General features: G+C 44.0%; 1 protein-coding gene across 4 annotated transcripts in view; it reads right to left on the bottom strand.

Moving 5' to 3' along the window:
- Positions 1–513: 513 nt before the first annotated feature.
- TNRC6B (trinucleotide repeat containing adaptor 6B) overlaps positions 514–23,106 on the bottom strand; it is a 222,269-nt gene continuing 199,676 nt past the window's right edge. For all 4 annotated transcript variants that reach the window (XM_075124191.1, XM_048834703.2, XM_048834752.2 and 1 more), the window contains 12 exons: positions 22,616–22,741; positions 15,437–15,556; positions 14,754–14,861; positions 14,372–14,543; positions 12,951–13,088; positions 12,399–12,575; positions 11,370–11,516; positions 11,017–11,112; positions 8,282–8,620; positions 7,801–7,871; positions 5,969–6,108; positions 514–1,361 (listed from right to left, as the gene is read on the bottom strand). In XM_075124191.1, coding sequence (XP_074980292.1) covers positions 974–1,361; positions 5,969–6,108; positions 7,801–7,871; positions 8,282–8,620; positions 11,017–11,112; positions 11,370–11,516; positions 12,399–12,575; positions 12,951–13,088; positions 14,372–14,543; positions 14,754–14,861; positions 15,437–15,556; positions 22,616–22,741 — 2,022 coding nt within the window. In that variant the 3' untranslated portion in view covers positions 514–973. The remainder of the gene's footprint in view (positions 1,362–5,968; positions 6,109–7,800; positions 7,872–8,281; positions 8,621–11,016; positions 11,113–11,369; positions 11,517–12,398; positions 12,576–12,950; positions 13,089–14,371; positions 14,544–14,753; positions 14,862–15,436; positions 15,557–22,615; positions 22,742–23,106) is intronic.

Genomic DNA, 23,106 nt, shown 5'->3' with positions numbered 1-23,106 from the left:
TGGCTCCCCTTCTCACCAAATCCTTAGGACATGGCAGTGTTTTGCTCTACCACAGGGTCAGAACAAGGGCTACGAAGCAACAACCCACATTCAATATGATCTGCAAACTTGAATTAGCACCCTACTTAAAATTAATTAAAAAAAACAAAGACTTGACAAATTTTAATCCAGCCCAAGAAAATTTTGTTTCAGCCACTGGGACTCCGCAATACTTGTTTTCAGAATCAAGACACACAGATGGCCAGCCAGCCCATAGACCCATCAGCAATGCAGCATTCTGAGACAGCGAGAGAGAGAGGGAGAAAATGCACACTCACCAGAAACAAGCACACATGGGCAGTTACATGTGCCAGAACACACTGGTATTTATCAACCAGCCAATCACAAAGTGTTGGGGGTTTTTTGTGGGTGTTTTTTTTTTTTTTCATTTTTTTTTGTTTTGTTTTTAAAGTGAGGCTCCGTCAAGTCTTCCCCTCCCCCCACCCCTGCAATTCTTTTGAACCCCACCCCACAACCCCACCCAACACGGTAGACCTAAGGACGGAAACACACCCAGTGCAAACAAAGTTAAAAAGCTATTTTTTCAGTATATATGTTTTTTAGCAACAACTTCCGTATAACATGAAAAAGTGAAAAACTAGAAACTAATTTTTTTAATTTTTTGTGTTTAAATTTAAATGGTATGTGTACTTGCTTCACATTGTCTTTCTAAGTTGGCGTTCATGATTCAAGTATTTCAAGAGTGATATGTTCTCTTTTTGGATTCATATTCCAAACGAAAAAACTGAAGTTATATAAGGGAGGCAACTATGTGCTCAGACAGTCTGTCAATGACCCACCTTTTTTTCTCTCTCCGTTTTCTTTTTTCCTTTTAAAAATGTATTTATTGCAAGTTGAAAAAAAACGAAAAGGTCAAGTTAGTGCTGCTGCTGTTCCAAAAAAGGTCACGAGGTCAGAGTTGAAAGTTCTAAGTTCAGATTGAATCCGACCCTCCTCCCAGAAGGTCTCCAGGTAGTAAGGGAGCAGGGCTGCCCATTCTGTGGGGATCCTCTACACTTGGGACCCCCCACAAGCTTGAAGAATAGTTTGGGGGCCCCCACAATGAAGCGCCAGAGAGATCACCCCCACTGCTGCTGCCACCACTGCTGCTCCACTGCCCAAGCCCTGCTGACCCACCAAAAAGATTCAAAGGAGGTCCAACTGCATCTGTCTGGTTCTGTCCTGTCTCCAGGGATTGCCAGCCTGCTGTGGGTGCACTTGGGGTTGCTGCAGGTGTCGGGGGCTGAGCTTGTGCCAGAAAGCGACTAACCTCCTCATCTGTGGCAAACTCAGCCAGGATGGTAGTGTTTCCCAACACACACCTGGGGGAGGGGAGGGAGAAAAAAGGGTGAACAACGAGAAACAAAGTTCACATAAAAACCAGGGTACATGCACAGGGTTCAAAACCTTGGACATGACATGGCAAAGACTGCCCAAACCAGTAAGGAAATCAGTGGTAGAGCTAAGCAAGGGAGGTTGGGTACAGTCATCTCCACGTTACCAGTTTAATCAGACTCTGCAGAACCCAAACTTTCTGGTTTTAAAAAAAAAATGACAGCAAGTTTACAGCTCTTATGGCTGTGTAGGAAACCCAGTCCACAGAGAGAGTATGGAACATTAACAGCATCCTAAACATGCACGTGCAAGAGACAATTCCCCCCCCGCCCCTCCCCCGCAGAATAAAGGTGCAGACGCACACGAATAGGTTCAGCGTGCATTATCTTTCCAAAACACAAAAGCTTAAGGAAAGATTAGAAATCAAAGAACTTCAAATGAAAGAAAAGGAATTTCTTGGGTTCCCAACCTTTTCTTACACGTTACCATGGTCTGAAAGGTAACTGGGAGCAGGGAAGCAGTCGTTGCTCCCAAGACCACATGCACTTCCAAAGCAAGCCATAATCACACACCAATTTAAGAAAACTAATGTGAGCCTTTCTCTTCAAATCCCAAGAGGCCTGAGAACAGGAAACCAATTCTGCAAACTCCCAAAGACCCTATTTTAAGTGCCCCTCAGTTAACAGTCTATTTTGTCTTTTCCTAGCCCTATTTTCCTGCATTGCAGTGCCCCAAGGAGTAAAGATTACTCAGAAGAGAACAGAACTGAGGAACCACTGCAGATGGGTAAAAACCAGCAATGGGAAAAAAATGCAGAAACGGTAACATTTCTCTTTGACAGGTTTCAGAGGAACAGCCGTGTTAGTCTGTATTCGCAAAAAGAAAAGGAGTACTTGTGGCACCTTAGAGACTAACCAATTTATTTGAGCATGAGCTTTCGTGAGCTACAGTGATGAAGTGAGCTGTAGCTCACGAAAGCTCATGCTCAAATAAATTGGTTAGTCTCTAAGGTGCCACAAGTACTCCTTTTCATTTCTCTTTGAGACATTTTAATTAAAATGTTCTAGACGAAGAAAAAAATCAAAGATCTTTTAATTAAAAAATGTTTTCAAAAATCTTTGTAGAGAAAGTAAGAAAAGCTGTTTCACCCAAATAAAACACTCTTTTCCTCTACTTCAAAGATTCTCAAACTGTGGTCCATGTTGAACTTGCTGGGGGCTCAAGGGGAGCTGGCTGGTCATATAATGCTGCATATTCCCACTCCTGATTTCCAGCTACTAAATCTCATTAAAACACATTAAATACTTTCCTACAAGCAACTGCTGTTGCTGCCACAAGGGTTTTACACCATCATGACTAGGACTTAGTGATACATACAACCAAGAACAAGAGGTCCGTGAGAACCTCTACTAAAATGTGGTCCACGCTATAAAAGAGTTTGCGTATCCATGCTCTAGGAAACAAGCTTTCCTTCACAAAGCAATTTCCCTTTAAAAAAAAAGGGGGTGGGGTGGGGCAGGGGGAGGAAAGGAATTTAGCTTTGGTACTGTGGCAAGATGGGTTAGTATGTTGGGTCCTGCGCTTTTCTTGGCAGGGGGGCTAAGATGCCACTCCTTTCCCCTGCTCTTGTGCCGCTGAGGTCCCCACTAGTTGCCCAGGAAGGTGATAGAGGAGGGAGGGTTCTGGGTCTGCTCCGCACTCTGAGCCTCAGCCCCTCTCAACCCCTGCAGGTTCTTACCCTCTTCCCCCTTGAGTGGGGAACTTGTGGTCCTTAGACGGTGGGGGAGGGAGTCTCCCTCCCCTGCTGGGGCAGGGTCTCCCTTACTTCAGTTCTCTGGTCTTTCAGATCTTACAACACACCTCCAAGCTCCAGTCCTCTCTCCTTCCTCTTGACTGTCTGAAGCAGGGGGTTTTATTAGGTTCCTGACAGGGTTTAATTGACTACAGGTGCTCCAATTAACCTGTTGCAACCCTCCCTAGTCTACAGGGAACCACACCTTAATTAGCCTAGGGTTTATATATTTCCCCTCTACCACTGCTCCCTGGTCCTCCTGTATCACAGTACTCACATGGACTTTGTTTCAGATTGAAAATGCGATTGATCACTTTGCAAAAATCTTGCAGATTAATGCTCATCTGAAGCAATTTATTAATTTTCATAAACGCAGCCAAATTTGAATACTCATTTGCATACTGGTCCTATCAGTCAACCCCACCCATTGCAAAATCCTTGTTGTGCCACTGTCACTTTGCAGCAGCAGTTCCAACAATCTTGTTCAGAAACAAATTATCATTCCCCATCTTCTGCTGGTAAAGGAAGAGACTCCTACCTCCGAGGATCAATTTACTCCCTGAGAATTTCTAAAACATGGAAGTGGACAGACAAAAAAAAGGTTACTGACCTTTCGTAACTATTGTTCTTCAAGATGTGTTGCGCATGTCCATTCCATGCTAGGTGTGCACGCGCCATGTTGCCGGAGATTTTTTTTCCCTTAGTGGTATCTGTAGGACTGACCCTAGTGCCCCCTGGAGCCCTGTGCACATGCGTCGGTATAAGGGGTACCGCTGGCTCTACACCCTCTCAGTTCCTTTTTATCCATCACTCCAGCAGAGGGGTAGGAGAGCAGGTCATGCAATGGACATGAGCAACACATCTTGAAGAACAAGTTACAGAAGATTAATAACGTTCTTTTCTTCGAGTGCTTGCTCATGTCCATTCCATGCTAGGTGACTCACAAACAGTACCCCCGGAGGTGGGCTCAGAGTTCATGGACGTGCTGATTGCAACACTGCTCTCCCAAAACTGGTATCATCATGGGCTTGTTGAGTGATGGCGTAGTGGGATGCGAAGGTATGAACCGATGACTGTGTTGTGCTCTGCAGATGTCGAGCTCCTCCTCATTTGTTAATGTAAAACATTGAGGCCGTGTTGTCCGTCAAGCCTGCATGACCTGGTCTAAGAGCTGGGGAAGAAACACCTGACAGGCCAAGCATATTGCCCTGAGTTCTTTGACATTTATATGTCGGGAGAGTTCTGCAGAGACCCTGGGTCCTGAGTCTACCGTGTGCTCCGCAACCCACGGCTGACATGTCCGAAACCAATGTTACTGTTGGATACGGGGCAGCGAAAGGCACTTCCTTCATCACAGAACGTGGGTTTCTCTACCAAGTCAGAGAAGCTAAGATGGCAACAGAATCATGAGAACCAAGTCCAAGTCGTGTCTGCCTGGGTACTAGACTAATGCCAGACACATCTGTAGGGATCTGAGGCATAGCTGCATGTACTGCACCACGTAGGTACATGCTGTCATGTGACCCAAAAGCTTGAGTCACACCAGGCAGCTGAAAGCAGGTGAGCTGTGACCCAGGCGATTAGATCTGACATAGTTCAGAACCTAGCCTCTGATGGGTAGGCCTTGGCCTGGACGGAGTCTAGCACTACCCAAGTAAACTCTATTCTCTGCACTGGAACCAATGCTGGGGAATTGGTGACTGATGCTGGGTCAGGGACTGCTGTGGCGGTGCCATGGAGGACTTTCCTCCGGGAAGTGCCGCGATGCTCACCTCAGTGCCGTGATGGAGCTCACTGCCCCTTGAACCGTTCTATCCCTGGTAGCCCTGCTTGGTAAGTGGCATTCGGGGGTGGGCAGTATCAGGAGACACACAAAATCCTTTGCAGCCTGGAAAGCCTCTGGAGTCGAAGGGGCCCGACTCTGGGAAGGACGAGTGGCCCAGCATAGGTCTCACTTAATCAGTTTGTCCCTCTTCAGCACCGGACAGCGCCTTCTCTTGGCGAGCTGTTTCTTATGGTTCTTCCTTGGCACCGGGGATGGAGAATGGTGCCTGGAAGAGTACAGTGCCGGTGGAGCACTTTGCATGGAGACCAAAGTGCTCGGCGCCAATTCGGAGTGGCACGGCTCCGAGGACAGTTTGAGGGCTGCCTCCATGAGCAAAGCCTTCAGATGAATGTCCCGGTCTTTCTGAGTGCACGGTCTGAAGCCCCTGCAGACCTTGCATTGCTCCTTAACATGAGCTTCCCCCAAGGCACTTTAGACAGCTCATATGCAGATGGCTCACTGGCATGGGCTTGCCACAGGAGGTACACGGCTTGAAGCCCAGGGACCTGGGCATGCCAGTCCTGGAATGACGTCCCACGACAACTGGGACCGCTATTTACACTATATACACTCATAGTGACTGATAACTAAATACGTTAACTACAAAAAACTATATACGATAGACTACAGAGTCTAAACCACTCGGAAAGCCTTGCAAGAGCAAGGAGGTCGTTCCAAGCAATTGTGACAGGTGGTAAGGAACTGAAAGGGTGTGGCGCCATCGCCCCTTATACTGGCGCACGTGCACGGGGTTGCAGGGGGCACGAAGGCCAGTCCTATGAAAACCACTAAGGAAGAAAAAACCTTCAGCAACTTTATATGTGGCGCGTGCACCTAGCATGGAATGGACATGAGCAAGCATGCGAACAACAAGTTTTACTGAATCACCTCCTGCATGCAGGACTTTTATCAATAAATAAAATCAGCTGTATGTGTCAGAGGAAATGGGGTATATGTATGTTGCTGGGGTAACTTACATGTGCAGTGCAGTCTGGGCCTTGGCCGCCTCCTGTTTGGTGTTGTATCGGATTAGGGCGGTGCCCTGGGTCAGATTCAGATGGAATGTCAGCAGTGGGCCATGCTGCATGCAGATCGTCCTCAAGGTTGACCCATCGATCTGAGGAAGATAGAAAAAATAAAGGTTTACTGAAAGAAAGCGGCACTGAACTTTTTGTTTATGATGTGAATACATCTGAAGAACTTGAGGTATGTTTAATAAATAAAGTAATTAAAAATTTTAATTTTAAAAAATCAGTTAGTATTGTGCTGCATATCACAGGGAAAAGAGTGGGACCTTGAGAAGGTCAGTGAGAGGGATGGGATGTTATTTTCAAGTAGGTTCTTTTCAGTAGGTTTTTGTGCATCTTACAGTGACTTCATTTTGTAGTATAGTGATTAGATACTAAGCTTAGCTTGTTTTAATTTTAGCTCATTCTAGGCCCTGGTCTAATTTTCTCTCCCTTTAGCGTGCTGAGATTACTAAATTGTGATTATCTCTGTGTTTCCCAGATTTCCAGTGGAGTACAAACTGTATTTCTAACCCTATTAGGGCAAGAAATATTGCACCAAAAAAATCATGTTGTTTTGATTACCTGATTTACTTCTCCCCATCCCCAATTATTCAATTTCAGAAGGATTTTAAATCAGCCAGTAATTTGAAAATGCTAGAGATTACTGCTTTATACTGTCTAAAAAACTGGGAATCTCAGTTTTTGAATGGTGCAAAGGATCTGTTTTTAACTTGGGTGGTTTATGAGACAAACAACAATTAATACTGTTGCTATTCTGCCAGATTAACAGAGCTCAATCTCTCATCTTGGACATTTTCAGCAGCAGCTGCCTCTATTCTTTCTATATCAGCAAGCATCACTTTGCCATTTCCTCTTTCTGATCACAATCAGTTCCATTTATTTCCTTTTTCAGTAATTTAAACTTCTCCCAAATCTATTCCTCTGCCATTCAGTGACTGCTAGAACAGCATGAAGAGAAACACAGAAATGTGCCTTTTCGTTCCAACTAGACAAACCTTTTTCCTATGGCTGTTCTTGCCCTCTATATCAAGGGAAAGGTTCTGTTTAATGTGAGTGATGCAGTTTGGCATTTTGGATGACCTGAGACGATCCCAGCCCTCCTTCCCATCGTCTTAGTTCTTAAGATGTGCTGTGTGTGATAAATTATCCTACTGGATAGTGGGTGGTTGTCCATTTTCCAAAGTGCTGCTGATAATCATATAGGCATTTTGTAGGATCCAATGCAGGCTAACTGGAGTTACTGAAACCAGGATCTCTGTAGAATTTATTTTGAATGGAAACAAGCTCTGAGAATGACAACTCCTGGAGTGTCCTAACTAGGCTGTGCTATTGGCAACACTGGAGGAAACATTCTGAGGTTTTGCTATGGAAACCCCAGAGTAAAACCTGGCAGTTCTCCTTAGCTCCGTTACTGACAATGTCCCAAAGAAACTGGAGCCTTGAGCTATTATACACAACACAATTTATCCAGATTTCTGAATGAAACAAACTTGAGAGTAATTCCTTCACAAAATACTCTGGGTAATGGTGGAGACAGTTATAATGGTCTTATGGCAAATATCAAACATCCTACCAAAGCAACTGAGATCTCTACACATTTAGCTGATGTGATTACTGTAGTCAAGCAGGCTACTCTGACTATAGGTATTCCATCAGAATCACCAAGCCAATTCAGTGTTATTAAACTTCATTAAAATGGGAACAGAAAAGAAGCCCACAAATCCTGCTCTCTGTAGTTTAGCACTCCCGCCTCCAAAAGAGAAGTAAAAGAGAAATACCTGTGGAGTGAGATTGTGAAGAACCAGCCAGTAGCTAGGACGAACTGAGCCCCCATCACTCCAGGTAGAGGCTGAAAACATTTAAACAGAGGGAGAAATACAAAAGTCAGAAGATACTGAGGGTACATGTTGACAAACAAATGCCTCCTCTGCACTATCCTCAGGTCTTTCTGTGTCTCAGAGAATTTCATCCATTTCAAACATACTAACAGGATTCTATGCTTTATGGTACTGTACACAAAACAATTCTCATATTTAACATTAGAATTAATGTCTGCCAGTTTGGGTCTTCTAGGGGTTTCCCCAACCACATAATTCACTTCTCCAACACCACCCATTACTCTTCAAAAGCCCTATGCTGCAGAAATCCTCTCCTGGTAGCTCCCAGCCCTCTCCTTACTCCTCCCCAAGCAGCTCCCGGGACCTTTCCCTCACATTAACAGTTAGTTTCCATTTTAAAAAGGGATATTTTTTCCTTTACCGGGCAAACGCAACTTCCTCTCTTGTGAAGGCCGCATCATATCCACACCATTAGCGCTGTATAACACACACCCCTCACGGCCGAGCAATGATGCTATCAGGAGATCCTTCTCACCAGAGGCAAGCCTTGAGTCCTGTGCCCCCCACCCCCTGACCGATCGGGGTGCTGTGCTGCTCCAGGGAGATGATGGTTTGGGGTTGGTCAGGCCAGGTGGTGGGCGGGGCAGCCCTGTAGTGTTCCTTGAGGAAATATGGTTTTTCCACATCTTGTTGGAGAGATGAGTGGGATTGTGTCCTATGGGATCTGGGGACCATGTTGATTTGTAATCATTGAATTTTGCTGTAAATGGATAATAAAGGGCATGGATTAATGGGATTTAAGCCCCACAACACAGTCTATGTAACTATGCAGCTATTGTAGCAGGCTAAAACCACTTGTATCAGATGCAGGCATACAATGTTCAAATCCATGCAGCTGTTAGCATGTACCAAACTAAAACACAAGCAAAGCCAGACCTGGTTAATCCCTGCTTTCTATATATACTCTGACAGAGAAACTTGTTCATTCATATAGTGACCTCTTATACACATTAATATAATCTGAGATCTAATTGAGATCTGAGGATCTCAAAGCTCTTTACAATGGTGGGCAAGTATTATCCTTATTTAACAAATTGAAAATTGAGGCTCAGAAAAGATGCTTGCAGAGTGGGAACTGAAACTCAGGTCTCATTGCTCCTTGTTCCTTCCTCTACATAGTAGGTTTATGTTGCTTCCTAAAGATGTGTTCATTTTTGTAAGATGACTTACATTTTATGAGATGAGATAGTTTCATTATGAGGTGCAAAGCAAGAAACTGAGCTATTGTGTAATCTGGATTTAGGAGATCCCTGATGACAGGAATTCAGTTTATCTGAAATAGTTACATTCTTATTGTTAGGGCTCAGAAAGATTACTGGATATCTACTAAGTAAGGTTGATCCCAAACATGGCTTTCCTCTAGTGAAGTTCAAAGACCTCCAGCAGGAAGCCCAGTATGCTAATAAAATTGGAAACTTCATACTTGTAATTCTGGATTCAGAGGAGGGCCCCTCTTCTCCCTTTCTTAAGGAAGAAGACAGTAATACATTCTTCAGTTTCTCTTGAAATTACTGGACACTCTGCTCACCCAGTACAAGTTTGCTAGGCAGAGCGCAGATTACTCCAGTAATTGGCATTTTCCTCATTCTGACTGGACACAGTAAACTAACAATAAAGCGTAAGATCCAAAAATCCTGAAGCAGCACTCGCTCTTCAAGGCAGGGATGTCTGGGAAAAATGCACTTGTCTAGTCAATCTGGCTCACATCTGGTATGTGCATTTAAGTCCTAACTATTGTCAAGTTAGTGTAGATCTGAAATGGAGAAAAACAAACTATCAGGGTTCCCAGTTCCCCAAGGTAGCACAATAAGTGCAAATCTGAGATTAAGAATGCAGATTTGTTAGCAAAAAGGTAATGATTTATAAATACAATGTATTTGGATCGCTACCTTCCATAGTGCTTGGAGTCCAAGGGTCTGTAAGTACCAATGGCTTGCATTAACTTTACACATATAAATCTGAAGTGTACAAAAAAAATCTAAATACCAACAGAGCTGGAAATTTTATTTAGGGATGTGTGAATTCTAACCTGCCTATTCTAGAGGACCCACTTCAAGGAGTCATTTTCCTGCACTAGGGAAATGCTCTGAAGCTGAGTAACATGTGGAACATGTTAATCCTATTAATTCCTACGTCTTTAAATCATTCCTATCTTTCCTATATGCTAGATATAGTTAAAAGGAGGTAAAGCTGGGTTTGGTATCCCTCTTCCCAGACTCAGATTAACCAGCAGATGACTTTGAAACAGAAACTTTACATGTCCTTGTAGAACAAAGCTACATATTCAGATACTGCTTCAATCAAAGCCATCCTATAGAGCCAAACCTATTCAATTATAAGAAATAGCTAAGGACAATGCCAGCTCAAGGGAAAACTTTGGGATTTATAAAAAATTGGATATCCAACTGGATTTCCTGGGTCGGATATTCAAATGGTTACTCAGTGGTGAGTATAGAGCCCATTGATGAATAGGAATGCTTGGTGTCCTTATAACCAAAAAAAGATGTAGGGCAAAAGACTAGGCTTTGGTCTACATGTTAAACTGCCAGAATCACTATAACTCCCCTCAAGTCCTGAAGGGGGATGAAAGGTGCAATCAACAGTGGAAATTAAAATGTTCTAACAGTGATTTTCCTCTTTAGAAAGTTGCAAAGTGTTTGCATATAGTCTTCCCCTCCTTTAACATCTCAGAGTGCTTAGCTTAGTAGCAGGTACATTTAAAAACAAACTAAATAAATGAAACCCTCACTGCTTAACCTAGTAGATTTTGTAAGAGAAACGCTTGTACATTTTGTGGATGTTCCCTATATCCTCTCTGCTTCGCCTTCTGCTCCATCCTCTGACTCATGTGCCAGACCTTTGTATTTTGGATCTTAAAAAGGAATTAATTAAAAATATAGCGTTGTTTTAAAGCAACTGTATTGGAACATTTTATCAGGACGAAAACTAGCATACCAGCCAATCAAATCTCTCAATTCCCCAGCTTTCAGGATATACTAACAGACTACACCCAAAGTAGAGAGACAAGGGGAGTGGGTATAGATAGAGAATACGGACTGGCTGGTGACTGTTTTTCAAGGTCTGGAACCCACTTACCTGAAGTGCTGTGAACATTGGTGAAGGAATTGTCAGAGGCACTGTAGGGCCAGGCACCAGGTGAAGGCAGCGAGGTGTTGAGGGAAGAATTAGACCCTATCAAAGGGGGAAGGAAGGAATGAAGAAAATATCGCAGATAAATATAACAGAGTTTCTGTAATACAAACACATCCTATTGGTTCCATTTCCACTAAATGTCACGGACTCACAACAGACATGTCAATGCAGCCTAGGCTTTTTCGTGTTCTCACCCTTTTTGGGGGGTGGGGGTGGGGAGGAGAATTAGATTTTGTTTTAATTACTTCTGTAAAAGGCTGAGATACTGGAATGAATGCAGGTGTCTGCTGTTTTACCTGTGGTGTTGTCCCGCAGAAGTTGGTGGTCAGTATCTACAATGGGAGATGTGGCTGTACCCCCCAGCACACTTCCAGGGGTCACATAGGGGTCAGATTCAGGGTCAATGTTTTGAATACCTTTCCATGGCACTCCTGGCTGGAACTCTGGGATGGGAAGGAATAAAAATAAGATGCAGAGACAGAAATGCCATTTAACATAAATTAACAATTTGAGAATGTTTTGAAAGGACTCATGACTACCTTTTATAGGCCTCCTCAATGGATCATCAGGAGAAGACTCTCCTATACAGAATATGCCTTGTACTAACTCCTCTCACTATACTGCTCTCTACAGTTCATGTCCATGGGAGTTTATCCCAAAACTGGCTCGAATACATGGGGTTCCCTCTGGACTATCTTCCACCTTTCTCATTTCAGACTGTGCTAGTCTTCAATGATTTCAGCCTTGCGGACTACACTATACGCTTTTCCAGGATTTTTTTTGCACAAAGGAGCCTTTCCCAAAGAAGTTCATGCCACATCATGGGTCACCAATGCAATGAGCTCCAGACAGAAAAATCCTGCCCTTCCTCATCCCACAGTCACCTGGAAAACCAAACATCCACACCTTTCACTGACAGATGTGCTTTCAATGGGATTTTTTTTAGCCTCCATGCAAGCATAACACAGAATGAAACAGCAATCAGTACAGAAGAGGGAATCTGATTGTGTACATTCTGAGCAGATTTAATCAACTACATTCAAATCACACCTGCATGCCCATCACAAACACACAGGTCACAGTTCATCTGTCAGAAGTCAAGGATTATTTAGACACACTATAGTTATTCTGTTCTTAATTCATATTAAATTTATACGGTCAGTTTAACACTTGAAGTCCTATTTAATAGTCAAAGACAACAGATTTAATTGACTGGGTAGAGAGGCCCAAGAAATAACTCTCGAGGTAGTTAAAAAAACAGCCTGAAGAGAAATGCTCATCAAGTTTACTGAAGAGTTAAGGTGACACCCTTCCCTGTGCAATACCTGGAGGCCAGCTCGCATTGCTGGATTTGCTTCCGATCTTGTTCGTTGGTGGAGATTTGGCAGGTAACCAACTATCGCCAGCAGGGCCTGCATGGCCACCCAGTGGGTCGCCTGGGATTATGTCAAATTGGTTGTAGGGCGATCCTCCACGGGCTTTTCCAGGGGGCACTATTGCACCTGAGAAGTAGGAGAAAGATATATTTACATGGAGGAAAAATAGGAGTTTGGGAAGGGACAGGAAAACTGGAACCAAGAGAATTTAAAACCACCACAGAAGGAATAAGATATTAAGTTAAAGCACATCACACCAGTTTCACTGTAGTTTCAGAATTACTGATGTGTGGGGAGTAAATGTTACCTATCGGCAGTTGATAAATTTGATGGGTTTAAAAAAAAAAAAACAAAAACACTAGCAGAGGAAAATGTGTTCAAAAACCCAAACAGAGTTCAACTGGAATGAAGACTTCTCTATCAATATCTTTCACCTGGGGTGAAGAGTGGTGGTATAATAATGTTCCTATTTCAGGGAATATAACCTCAAATCTCTCTTACCATTTTTGTGCATATTGGCATCCTGTGAAGCTACGGAGGGCAGCCCTTCCATCATAGAAGTCCACTGTTTAAAGCGGGATTCTGATCCAGCTTCTTTCCCTCCCACTATGCCATAATCCATGCCACTTGAACCAAAGCCTGTGAAACAGAAAACAATACCATTTTCTCTCTTTTTGTTAGAATCACCTTCCAAATGGATACTTGTGATCATAAAGATAAATAAAATGCAATGGTAGCAACTGAAATCCCTTTGCACAGCTACACTTCAGGTGATATGAAAGCAATTCATCTGACTCCCAACCCCATATCTGTGCAGGACACATCATTGTGTGATTCTCACTACACTCTTACCAGCTGTCAAGCAGATTCTCCTTCCTTACCATGCGGTCAGCTCTGATATTCAGAAAAGCCATGTTCCACACGGATGCAAGTATATTCACTGTATCTTAGCACAAGTCTGTGGCTAGACTGAATTAAACTTGAAATACTCAAGAAGGCTGCAAGGGTAGCGAAACATGGTGATGAATGAACCAACAGACTAATTACCTTTAGGTGCTGCTGATAAACTAAAACAAAATCGTTCAGCTACATTTTTAGGATTAAAAAAAAAAAGCTATATTGTTTTCAAAAAGGCAGATGACCCATTGTACCACATAAATGGCCCAATATCTTTTGTCTGTCATTCTTTTCCTATCACAACTTCCTAAAGATATTACTATATTCCGTTGCTACAGCTTTCAGCAACCTGAGTCCAATTCACTTTTCCAATAGGTCCCAAGTTTTCCTGACTTTTTTTTTTTAAATCAAGTGATAAATGCTTTTGTATCTTCACAGCTTCAGTCCCTATTTTAACACAGAATGTGTGTGTGTAGGGAGATTGGAGGTGGTGGGAGAGGGATAACATCTATTTGCACTGAAGGGGAAGTCTATAAAATAAGTAATTGAGAGGCAGTGTGATCCAGTGCATAAGCTACTGTACTAAGAATCAATAAACTAAGGTTTTATACCCAACTCTACCACCAATCTGCTCGGTGACCCTTCATAAATCACTGCACTTCTCTGTGCCTCTGTTTCCTCTCCCGATCTTTGTCTGCCTTGTCTATTTAGGCTGTTAAGTTCTTTGGGGGCTGGTCCTATCTTTTACCTAATGCTGCTCTACCAGCCAGCCTTAAAATAAGCGTGATAAGTCAGGATGCCATCGAACTGCACTCTGTAGGGAAAAAAAGCCAAACCTAGAAGACCTGCAAGACATTGCAGTTTTAGCAATAGAGCTGACATTGTGCCACAAACCCTAAATCTAATGCCTATACAAAAATTACAGTGCCAGAGAATTAGTGCACTCCTGGTGGATCACAGGTCAAACTAATAGAGTAATACCACTGGCAACACAACAAATAACCCCAGCTCATAGCAGTACTCACCAGAACCATATCCGGGTATTTGCCCTTTGGTCTGTATATCTGAGAGACCCACATTCAGAGCATTGGGTACCATGCTGTCTAAATGTGACTTAGGCCCAACTGGATGAGATGGAGAATGTTTCATGCCAGGCTGCCTTTGCTGCTGCTGGAGGGCACTCACCATACGAGCAAGCTGCCAAGGAAACAAATGAGGGAATTTACTCTCAACTAAAACTGGCTGCTTGGGTAATCATGCAGTAGTGGTTAGTTCTGAGAGAGTGAGAGGAAGCTTAACTGACACCTAGTGATGAAAGGAGTATGGTATGGTCTTTGCTATAGACTGACAAGTTTCCTCAAACACCCTGCACCCCACATGCCTTTGATGGAATGAACAGTGCCATACCTGTTGCTCTTGTTGCTGTCGCACAGCTTGAGAAATCTTTCTCTGGTTCTGTAACAGCTGTTGTTGCTGCTGCTGCTGCTGCTGCTGCTGAAGAAGAAGCTGACATGCCTACAACACAAGTGGAGAAGAAAGAGATATGGGCTCATTTGGGGGAAAATTCTTGGTGGAACTGATCACTGGCAAATGCTTTATTAATAGCTTTCAGTAAGACAAACAGTTCATCGCTTTTCACAAGGAAATAAAATCACTGTGAAAGAATTAGAAAAACATGATCTGGCTTTCCTGTTACACCTAATGAAATTAGTAACAGTATTCCCAGTAGCTGCTTTATTCAAGTCATTAAAAATACAAGCCCGAATAACAAAATCACTGAAATATCAGCACACAATTGCTTCCCACCGCAAAGTTGTTGCTAAGATTAATTACCGACTGACTATAACAAAATATATAGATCCAACTTATAACTAAACAGATAAATTTAGATTGTGTTGACCCCTATCAACCGTGTGCTTTCCTGTACAAGAGCAGGGAGTGCTTGTACACAAATAATGCAAAAATCAGCAGAACAAGTCTTAGATTGTTTTCTCTTTAGGTTTGTTCCACTTCTATCTTAGCGGAGTTTGTACACAGGGACAGGATTGTAGGAAACCCAATCTATCACTGCAAGAGGGCCAGCTACTTACTAGTTGAAACTGAGGAATATTTGGAAGCTGACTCAGCATAGCAATCTGTTGAGGAGATATATTGAAAAGACCTGGGTTCAAGCCACCGTTGGGAAACTGCTTGAGCATGGAGGCAGAAACCTGTGCAGAAATCAATTCAAACAGCTAAGATTCAACATATACAAAATGGCTCAACAAAAAACACATTGTTATGATAAAGAAAGTTGGGGAGGAGGTATTTATGAAGATCAAGTATGGCATATACTCAAGTTTGCATGGTATTTGAGGAAAGTCACTAGATTTTATTTTAACTGGCACCTTACACATCCATAAATGAAGAGGTTACTCACTTTGTGTAGTAACTGCAGTTCTTTGAGATGTGTGTCCCGATGGTTGCTATACTTCAGGTATGCATGTGCCTCTCGAGCCCTTGATCAGAGATTTTCAGTTAGCAGTGTCCTTTGGGCCTGCACATGTGCTCTATGCCTGCTCACGCTGGATACTGAGGCTACATCGGCGTTTGCAGGCAAATTGCCCTCAGTTCCTTCTTCACACAAGCATCTCCTAAAGAACAGTCCGAAGCAGAGGGGAAGGAGGACTTGTAGTAGAGCACCCATAGGGACAAACATCTTGAAGAACCACAGTTACTGCACAAAGTGAGTAGCCTCTTCTTTTAGTATGTATCCATGTAGCAGCCCTGCATATTTCAGATACTCATACATTCTTCAGTAATGCCACAGATGTTGTCTATGATCTGGTTGAATGTGTTATCTCCCTTTGGGGGGGGATGAACCCCCACAGCATCATAACAAGTGAAATTACATCAAGATATCCATCTCAGTAGTCTCTGAATAGAGATCTATGACCCCTTGGATCTATCTGTGAGGAAAATGAAGAGCCTAAGTAACTTCCTGGGTCCTACCTAACATCCAGCATATATAAATAGGATTCCAGGAGAGAACTATGGGGCTTTGGGAAAAACACTGGTAAATGAATGGATTAATTAACGTGGATGTAGAGAGACCTTGTCCTTAAAGAATGCTGTAAAGGGGGGGGTGGGTGTGTGTGTGTGTGTGGGGGGGGGGGATTCTGTCATCAAGGCTCTAACCTTTCCAACCCTATGGGTTGACATGATGGTTACTAAAAAGGCTGTCTTCATAGATAAATGCAACAGAGAACAGGCTGCTATTGGTTTGAATGAAGGTCTCATAAGGTAACTGCGTGGCAGGTTGAGGTAGGGTTCCTAATATGTGAATAGATATTTCCCAAACCCTTAATAAACCTAGACAATACCGGATGAGCAAATATGGAGAATTGTTCTACCAGCGGATGAAAGCCTGATATTGTGGCCAAATGGATCTTAATTGAACTAACTGATAACCCCAATTTCTTTAGATCCAACAGGTAATCCAGGATGATTGAAAGTGTCACTGAATCAGGCAGGAGACAGCAATGACAATACCAATGGAAGAATTTCTTCCATTTCTGCAGGTAAGTAATATGGGTTGATCTTTTTCTGCTATTCAGTAACAGAGCACTGTTGTTGTACTTCCACAGAGCAGGAGGAATCTAACTCCATGAATCATTGAGGAGCCATGCCCTGAAGCGGAGAACCGCTAGGATGGGATGAAGCACAAAACACTCATCCTGTGACAGGAGATGAGGAATGGTCCGGAGCTCGAATGACATCTGGACACAGATGAAGCAAGTAATGGTACAAACTTGTCTTGGCCAGGTTGGCATTCTAAGGATAACTCTGGATCTGTCCTGTCACCTTGTTCATCATCATCACCCCCTGTATCAGCACCATTAGAGGAAATGCATAGTACAAAAACCCCTTTTCCAAGATAGACATCTCCCAAGGACTGGTGGCCCAGACCACCTCTTGAGCTAAAAAGAGGGCACTTCCTGTTCCTGGAGATGGCAGAGAGAGACACCTCTGGCAGTTGCTCTTTTCAGGAATATGCTGCGGAGCATCTGAGTGTCTAGCTCCCATTTGCAATCCTGTGAGAGGTGTCTACTGAGGACATTAGGTGTGGCGTTCTGAATACCTGGGAGGTAGTGCACTGAAATTTGGATCTTACAAGCTATGCACTAATTCCAGAGAGTTTCATGGCTTTAGAGCACAGGGAGGGGGAATTTGCTCCTCCCTGCTTGTTGATATAGACCATGCAGGATACATTTTCCATCATGACCCTGACTGATTTGTCTCTGATGAGGGGTAGGAAATGAAGGCACGCATTTCTGACAGCACAGGTTGATGTGGAGACTTGTTTCTTGGGTTGTCCATCTGCCCTTTGTCATGAGGGTACTAAGGTGGTTTCCCCATTCCAACAGTGATTGCATCTGTTGTTAAAGTCACTGATGGGATTAGCTGACAAAAAGGAATGCCTTCTCAGACACTGAGCTGATCCTTCCACCAGTCTAAGAGTACCTTGCTTTTAGAGCTGTCACCTGTCAGTCCAAATTGTTCTTACTGGAGAACAGGTCATTCTGAGTCAACCCTGGAGGCAGCAGAGATGTAGCCTTGTGTGATCGGTCACAATGGTGGAAGCTGCCATATGCTCCTGGAGCTGAAGACAGTTCCTTATTGTGGTTCGAGGGCTCCCCTGAACTGCCTGTACCAGACCTGACAAGGTTCAGGGAAGTTAGGCAGTCAGCAAGTCCAAATATGCCTCTATAAGCTGTATCTTCTGTACAGGGGTTAAATGTGGACATTTTTACATTCAGCTTCAGACCCAACTCCTGAAAGAGAGCGAGGGCCATTTAGGAGGAAGATAGCACTGTTTTGTAGGAATAGCAGTTATTGAGGTACAGGAAGACTAGGATCGCTTCTTGTCAGAGGTAAGCAGCCACTGCTGTCAGGACTTTTGAGAACACCGCTAGGGCCAAGGAAAGACTGAAGGGAAGAATCAGTATTGGAAATGACCATTGGCTATAGTGAAGTGTAGGTATTTCCTGTATGATAGATATAGTGTTCTATGGAAATAGGCATCTTGTAGGTTGAGGGGCTGAACGCCAATCCCCTTTCTCTATTGAAGGAACAACAGTTGCAAGAGTCACCATCCTGAACTTTTGAGACTTTATGAACTTGTTTAGAAGTCTTAGATCTAAGATCAGTCTCCACCCTCCATCCTTCTTTGACACACGGAAATCCTTCAGGTAAAATCCCCTGCCCTCATTAGGAGGAGGAAGAATCAGGTCTATTGCTCCTAATCGAAGGACAGAGTTCACTTCTTGTCTCAATGGAAGCTCTTGAGAAGGGTCCCTGAAGAGGGACGGGAAAGAGGGTTGGAAGAGAGAGAGTGATGTAAAATGGATGGTATAACCCAATGTCATGGCCTATCTGTCTGTACCGATCTGCCTCCAAGCATGTTGGCAATATGCAAGGAGGTCTCCAATACGGGGTGAGGGCGGGTTAATGGGCACAAGTGTAAATCCAGAAGTGAGGGAAGATTCAAACTCTTGACCAACCCATCAAAACTGTTGCCCTGAAGATGGCTGAGTGGTCATGAAGAGCAGATGAGCAGCCCTCTTTCTGTGAAATCTCTCTCTTTCTGGGAGGTATGGTGGAGTTATGGAACCTGGAATACTGAGTCAGATGTGCTCTCTGGGCAGTCTCTGACCTACTAAACCTTTTCTTATTCTAATATCTATATATGCTCAGAGATTAAAAGACCTCTTAGGGCTGTTTCACAGAGTGTGCAAGGACTCACCTATGGTTTCCGAGAACAGTTTACGACCATCGAAGGGGAGATCATCCACAGTGTTCTGTATTTCTCTTGGAAACACAGAGATGGAGCCATGATTTCCTGAACATGACAACCACCATGGAGATGGACCTGGCACCAGTGTGACTGCAGCATCTAAGACCAAGGATGGTGGTACAGGCATAACCGCCTCAATCCAGAGACGAGGATGACAATAGTGTATGAGGGATGGCCTCCTTATCCGCCCTAGCTTCCTGCTCCTCCAATGTCTCCTCCAGTGGGAGGGCTGCTTGGGGAGGAGAGGGCTGTACAACTCTGGCCTCCGAATGAGACACTACCAGTGGTCTGGCAAATTGCTATCAATAGGCAGCCCAGGAATCCCAATGTGGCTATTAAGGGGGCCCATTCAGAAGTGGAGGTAGCATGCAGGGTTGGTTCTACCACCCTTGAGAATGAACCTGATCTTCCAGAGAATGGGTTCCTGAAGAGAACCCCAAACAGAAACAGAGGAGACCAACTGGAAGTCTCTTTCACCCTCCTCCACCTCATCCAAAGGAGGAGCACCTGAAGAAAAAGGTGGACAGTCCTGCAGTACTGGAAGATTGTAGTCCAGAGATCAGTCTTGGTACCAAGAGATTTCAGTACCCATGAAGGGTGGGGTTCATCTGTTATTGAGAGGTCTTCAGTATATCTGAACTCCTGTGACACCAAAGTGAGGATTGGTATCAATGCGGTAGCCGAGGCCAAGGTCACCAAAGCAGACAGTACTGCTGACGGTGGGCATACTGAAGTAGAGGCCAATGTATCTGAGGACCACTGCTTGCTTGGTGCCGAGGGTGCTGCGTGCCTGGGTACCAATGGCTGGGCTGACCTCAACAGTACTAGTCGCAAATGTCTATGCTTGTCCTCCAAGCTGGTAGAAAGTACCTTGGCCCTATCAGAGCTGTGTCACTCCTTTGTGCTCCAGGACTTTATGGCTCCACCAGTTTTGGAGGAGGAGGCCTTCAGTTCAATTGTACTGAGTGGAGAGGTCAAGACTCTGCAGACTGTAAATCTTCCCTTTCTTAAGGGAAGCTTGCACCAAAGTGGAAGGGGCACTGGATCTGTCCAGAGGCTGATGTAATGGGGGAGCCTTCCTGACCTGACTCAGAAGCTGGCTAAAGGGAGTGTTCCATCATTAGCAGTCTGAGTTTAATCTCCCGTGCACTTCTGGGAAATGTGGGACTTCCCCAAGCAATGGACACATTAAAATAGAGTGGCCATCAGCAGGTTTCGACGTTGCCTCTCCTGGAGAGCCAGACATGCCCTGGCAGGAAAAAAAAAAAAGAGTCTCCCAGAGGGAAGAGTAGAATAAAACAATCCTTTCATTATTTATTTAACTATAACTATACTAACACTACAAAAACTATCTTAACCACTATAGAAATATTAGAAAAGCCGAGGCAGACATGCTAGGGTTCTGTTTCAGGCCAAGGTGGTTGAGAAGGAACTGAGGGCAGTTTGCCTGTGCACCCCTATATAGCATGGTATCCAGTACTAGGAGTCATCGGGCACATGTGTGGGCTGAATAGACGCTGCGAACTGAAAATCTCCCACCAAGAGCTTGAGAGGCGCATGCACACCTGAAGTGGAGCCCCAATAGGGATGTTACTTGAAGAAGTAGTTAACTTCTGGCTTGAACAGAATACACAATTCAGGTAACTGACAATATTTAACATTACGCACACCCAATAGGAAGGTATGTTTTGAAAAGTGCATTGAACTGGAAACCTTTGCACACGTGTAACCAACCAGGAACCATGACACTGCATCATCACATTGAACTGCAACAACTGAGTAAGTCTGGGTTGGGGTTTTTTCTGGAGATGTAGAAAGGAAAAGGAGCTGAAGTTGGCATGAGAGCCAGTAACTTTGTTCCTGATGCCCAGAGTTCACTTCCCTATTCACGGGCGAGCTCCATCTCCTCCAAGCATTCAAAGTTTCCAAAAAGCCTTAACAGAGCCCAAAGCAAAGGGAGAACAAAGGAGATGTGCATGTTTGGTAAGCTTGAGCCCTGAGAAATCTGGGCTATAAGTAAACTGCCCAGTTTTCTTTCTCAAGTCCAGTCCTTTACTGAGCCACATACCCAGGAGGCTAGAAAGCAAGCATGGTTGGAGGAGAGAGAAACTTTTCATATTTAGGTAAAAAAAATTGGCTGATCTTGTATCTCACATTAACTGGTCAAGCTTAAGAAGGCCCTACACTTGACTCAATGGCATTTCTCAGTGTGGATGAAACGAGAATTTTGAATGCCACATCTGATCAATTCCAAAATTTCAAGGAATGTTCTAGGCATTAATGACCAGAACCTTATTGATTTTGGGGAAAATTGGAAAGCCAAAAGGGGCAAAATAAAAAAGGGAGTGGGGGGGAAGGGGAGGAGAGACAGAGAAACACAAAGCTCCTGCCAGTACTTTACCATAGCCACAGTTTCAAGCACCTCTGCAACTCTTATACTTCAAGCTGATTGATGGCACTCATTAATCCCTCCTAACATTATATCCCATCTCATCTCTACACTAGACTAACAAGCTGATGCCTTCAATGACTTGTTTATCAGTTAGGAAGATGGTGAGTGGCATAGGAGGAATGGGGGCATGCACCCAGCCGACTTGGGGAGAGGGGAGATTGGAGGAACCTGGTATGGGGGAAGAGGGAAAGGGGGCACACATCTAGTGAGGGGAGACTGGGAGGCTTTAGTATAAGGGAAGGTCGGAATGGAGGCAGACATAGCTCCTGACAGGCACAGGAAGAGGGTAGTAAGGGTTGTACTGAGCCCCTGCCATGGGGAGAGAATGACAGAGACTGATATGGGGGAAGAGGGAAAGTGGGGCGCACACAGGGCCCCTGACATGAGGGGAAAGAGAGAATGTGGGCACACATGGAACACCTGGCAAGAGGAAGACTGAGGAACCCTGGTATGGTAGGAAAGAGAATGGGGGGGAGGAGGGGGCGCATATAGAACCCCTAAGGGGGAGACTGGGGAGAGTTGGAGGGAGTATGAGATATAGAGGGGTATGAGAAGGTGGCAAATAGGAAGCTTGTGGCGGAAGGGGGTGAGGAGGGATGCAAAGAGGCCTTGGTGCATGCAATAAGCTCAGCCTACACGAACTATGAAGTGTGCATCCCTCTAATAGAAATTTTTTTTAAAAAAATCATCTTGTAAAGAATCAGTATGGAACTCAGGACTTATGAGCTTACACTGAAGATAAAAAAAAGGGGCAGTAAACATTCTCACACTGAGCTCCCATTGGAATGTAAGAAAGGATTCCAGTCTGCAAAGCACTGAAATCCCAAATCACAATGGAAAATTTCAAACAAAATCTAAGGGTTCCACTAGTAAAATATGTCTGGTTCACACCAAGTTGGCATGTGAAAAGACTTAAAACATGTACTGTAAATGCTGTAAGACTTGTACCTTGTAAGAAACCAAAAATGTTAAACTGCTTACCTGGGGGGAAAGAAACTGGGGAGGCACTTGTGCCCGGATATTGGGGGAAGCGTTTAATGGCTGCACTGGTGTGTGCATGCCCCTCGATTGTGCTGTGCTGTTTCCAAATAAACCATGATTGCCAGCCTATAAAATTAAAATAATGGTGAGTCAGTTAAAATTTCATCCCTTAGACTAATGGATTTCTGTGCTGTTAGCTGTTTGCTAAGAGTATTGCAAGAATATTTTACTACAGAGAATACCCTCATGCTTGATTATTTAGATGATGCCAGCCTCAATCCACTTTATTGTCCCTCCCCCCCGTGTAAGTCTCTTTATAAACTAAGTTTTTGAAATACAGCCTCTTCCTCCACATTTACATTGTACTTTTCATCCAAGGATCTCAATACACTTTACGCCAGTGGTCTCAAACCTTTTTATGCACAAGATCACTTTTTGAATTTAAGATCAATCCAGGATCTCCCCCGCCCCACTCACTCCATTCCCCCTCC

This window comes from Caretta caretta, chromosome 1, assembly GCF_965140235.1.
Source record: "Caretta caretta isolate rCarCar2 chromosome 1, rCarCar1.hap1, whole genome shotgun sequence".
NCBI classification, from domain to species: Eukaryota; Metazoa; Chordata; order Testudines; family Cheloniidae; genus Caretta; species Caretta caretta.
The sequence above is the reverse complement of the archived record's forward strand: the minus strand, read 5'-3'. Positions and strand labels throughout refer to the sequence as shown.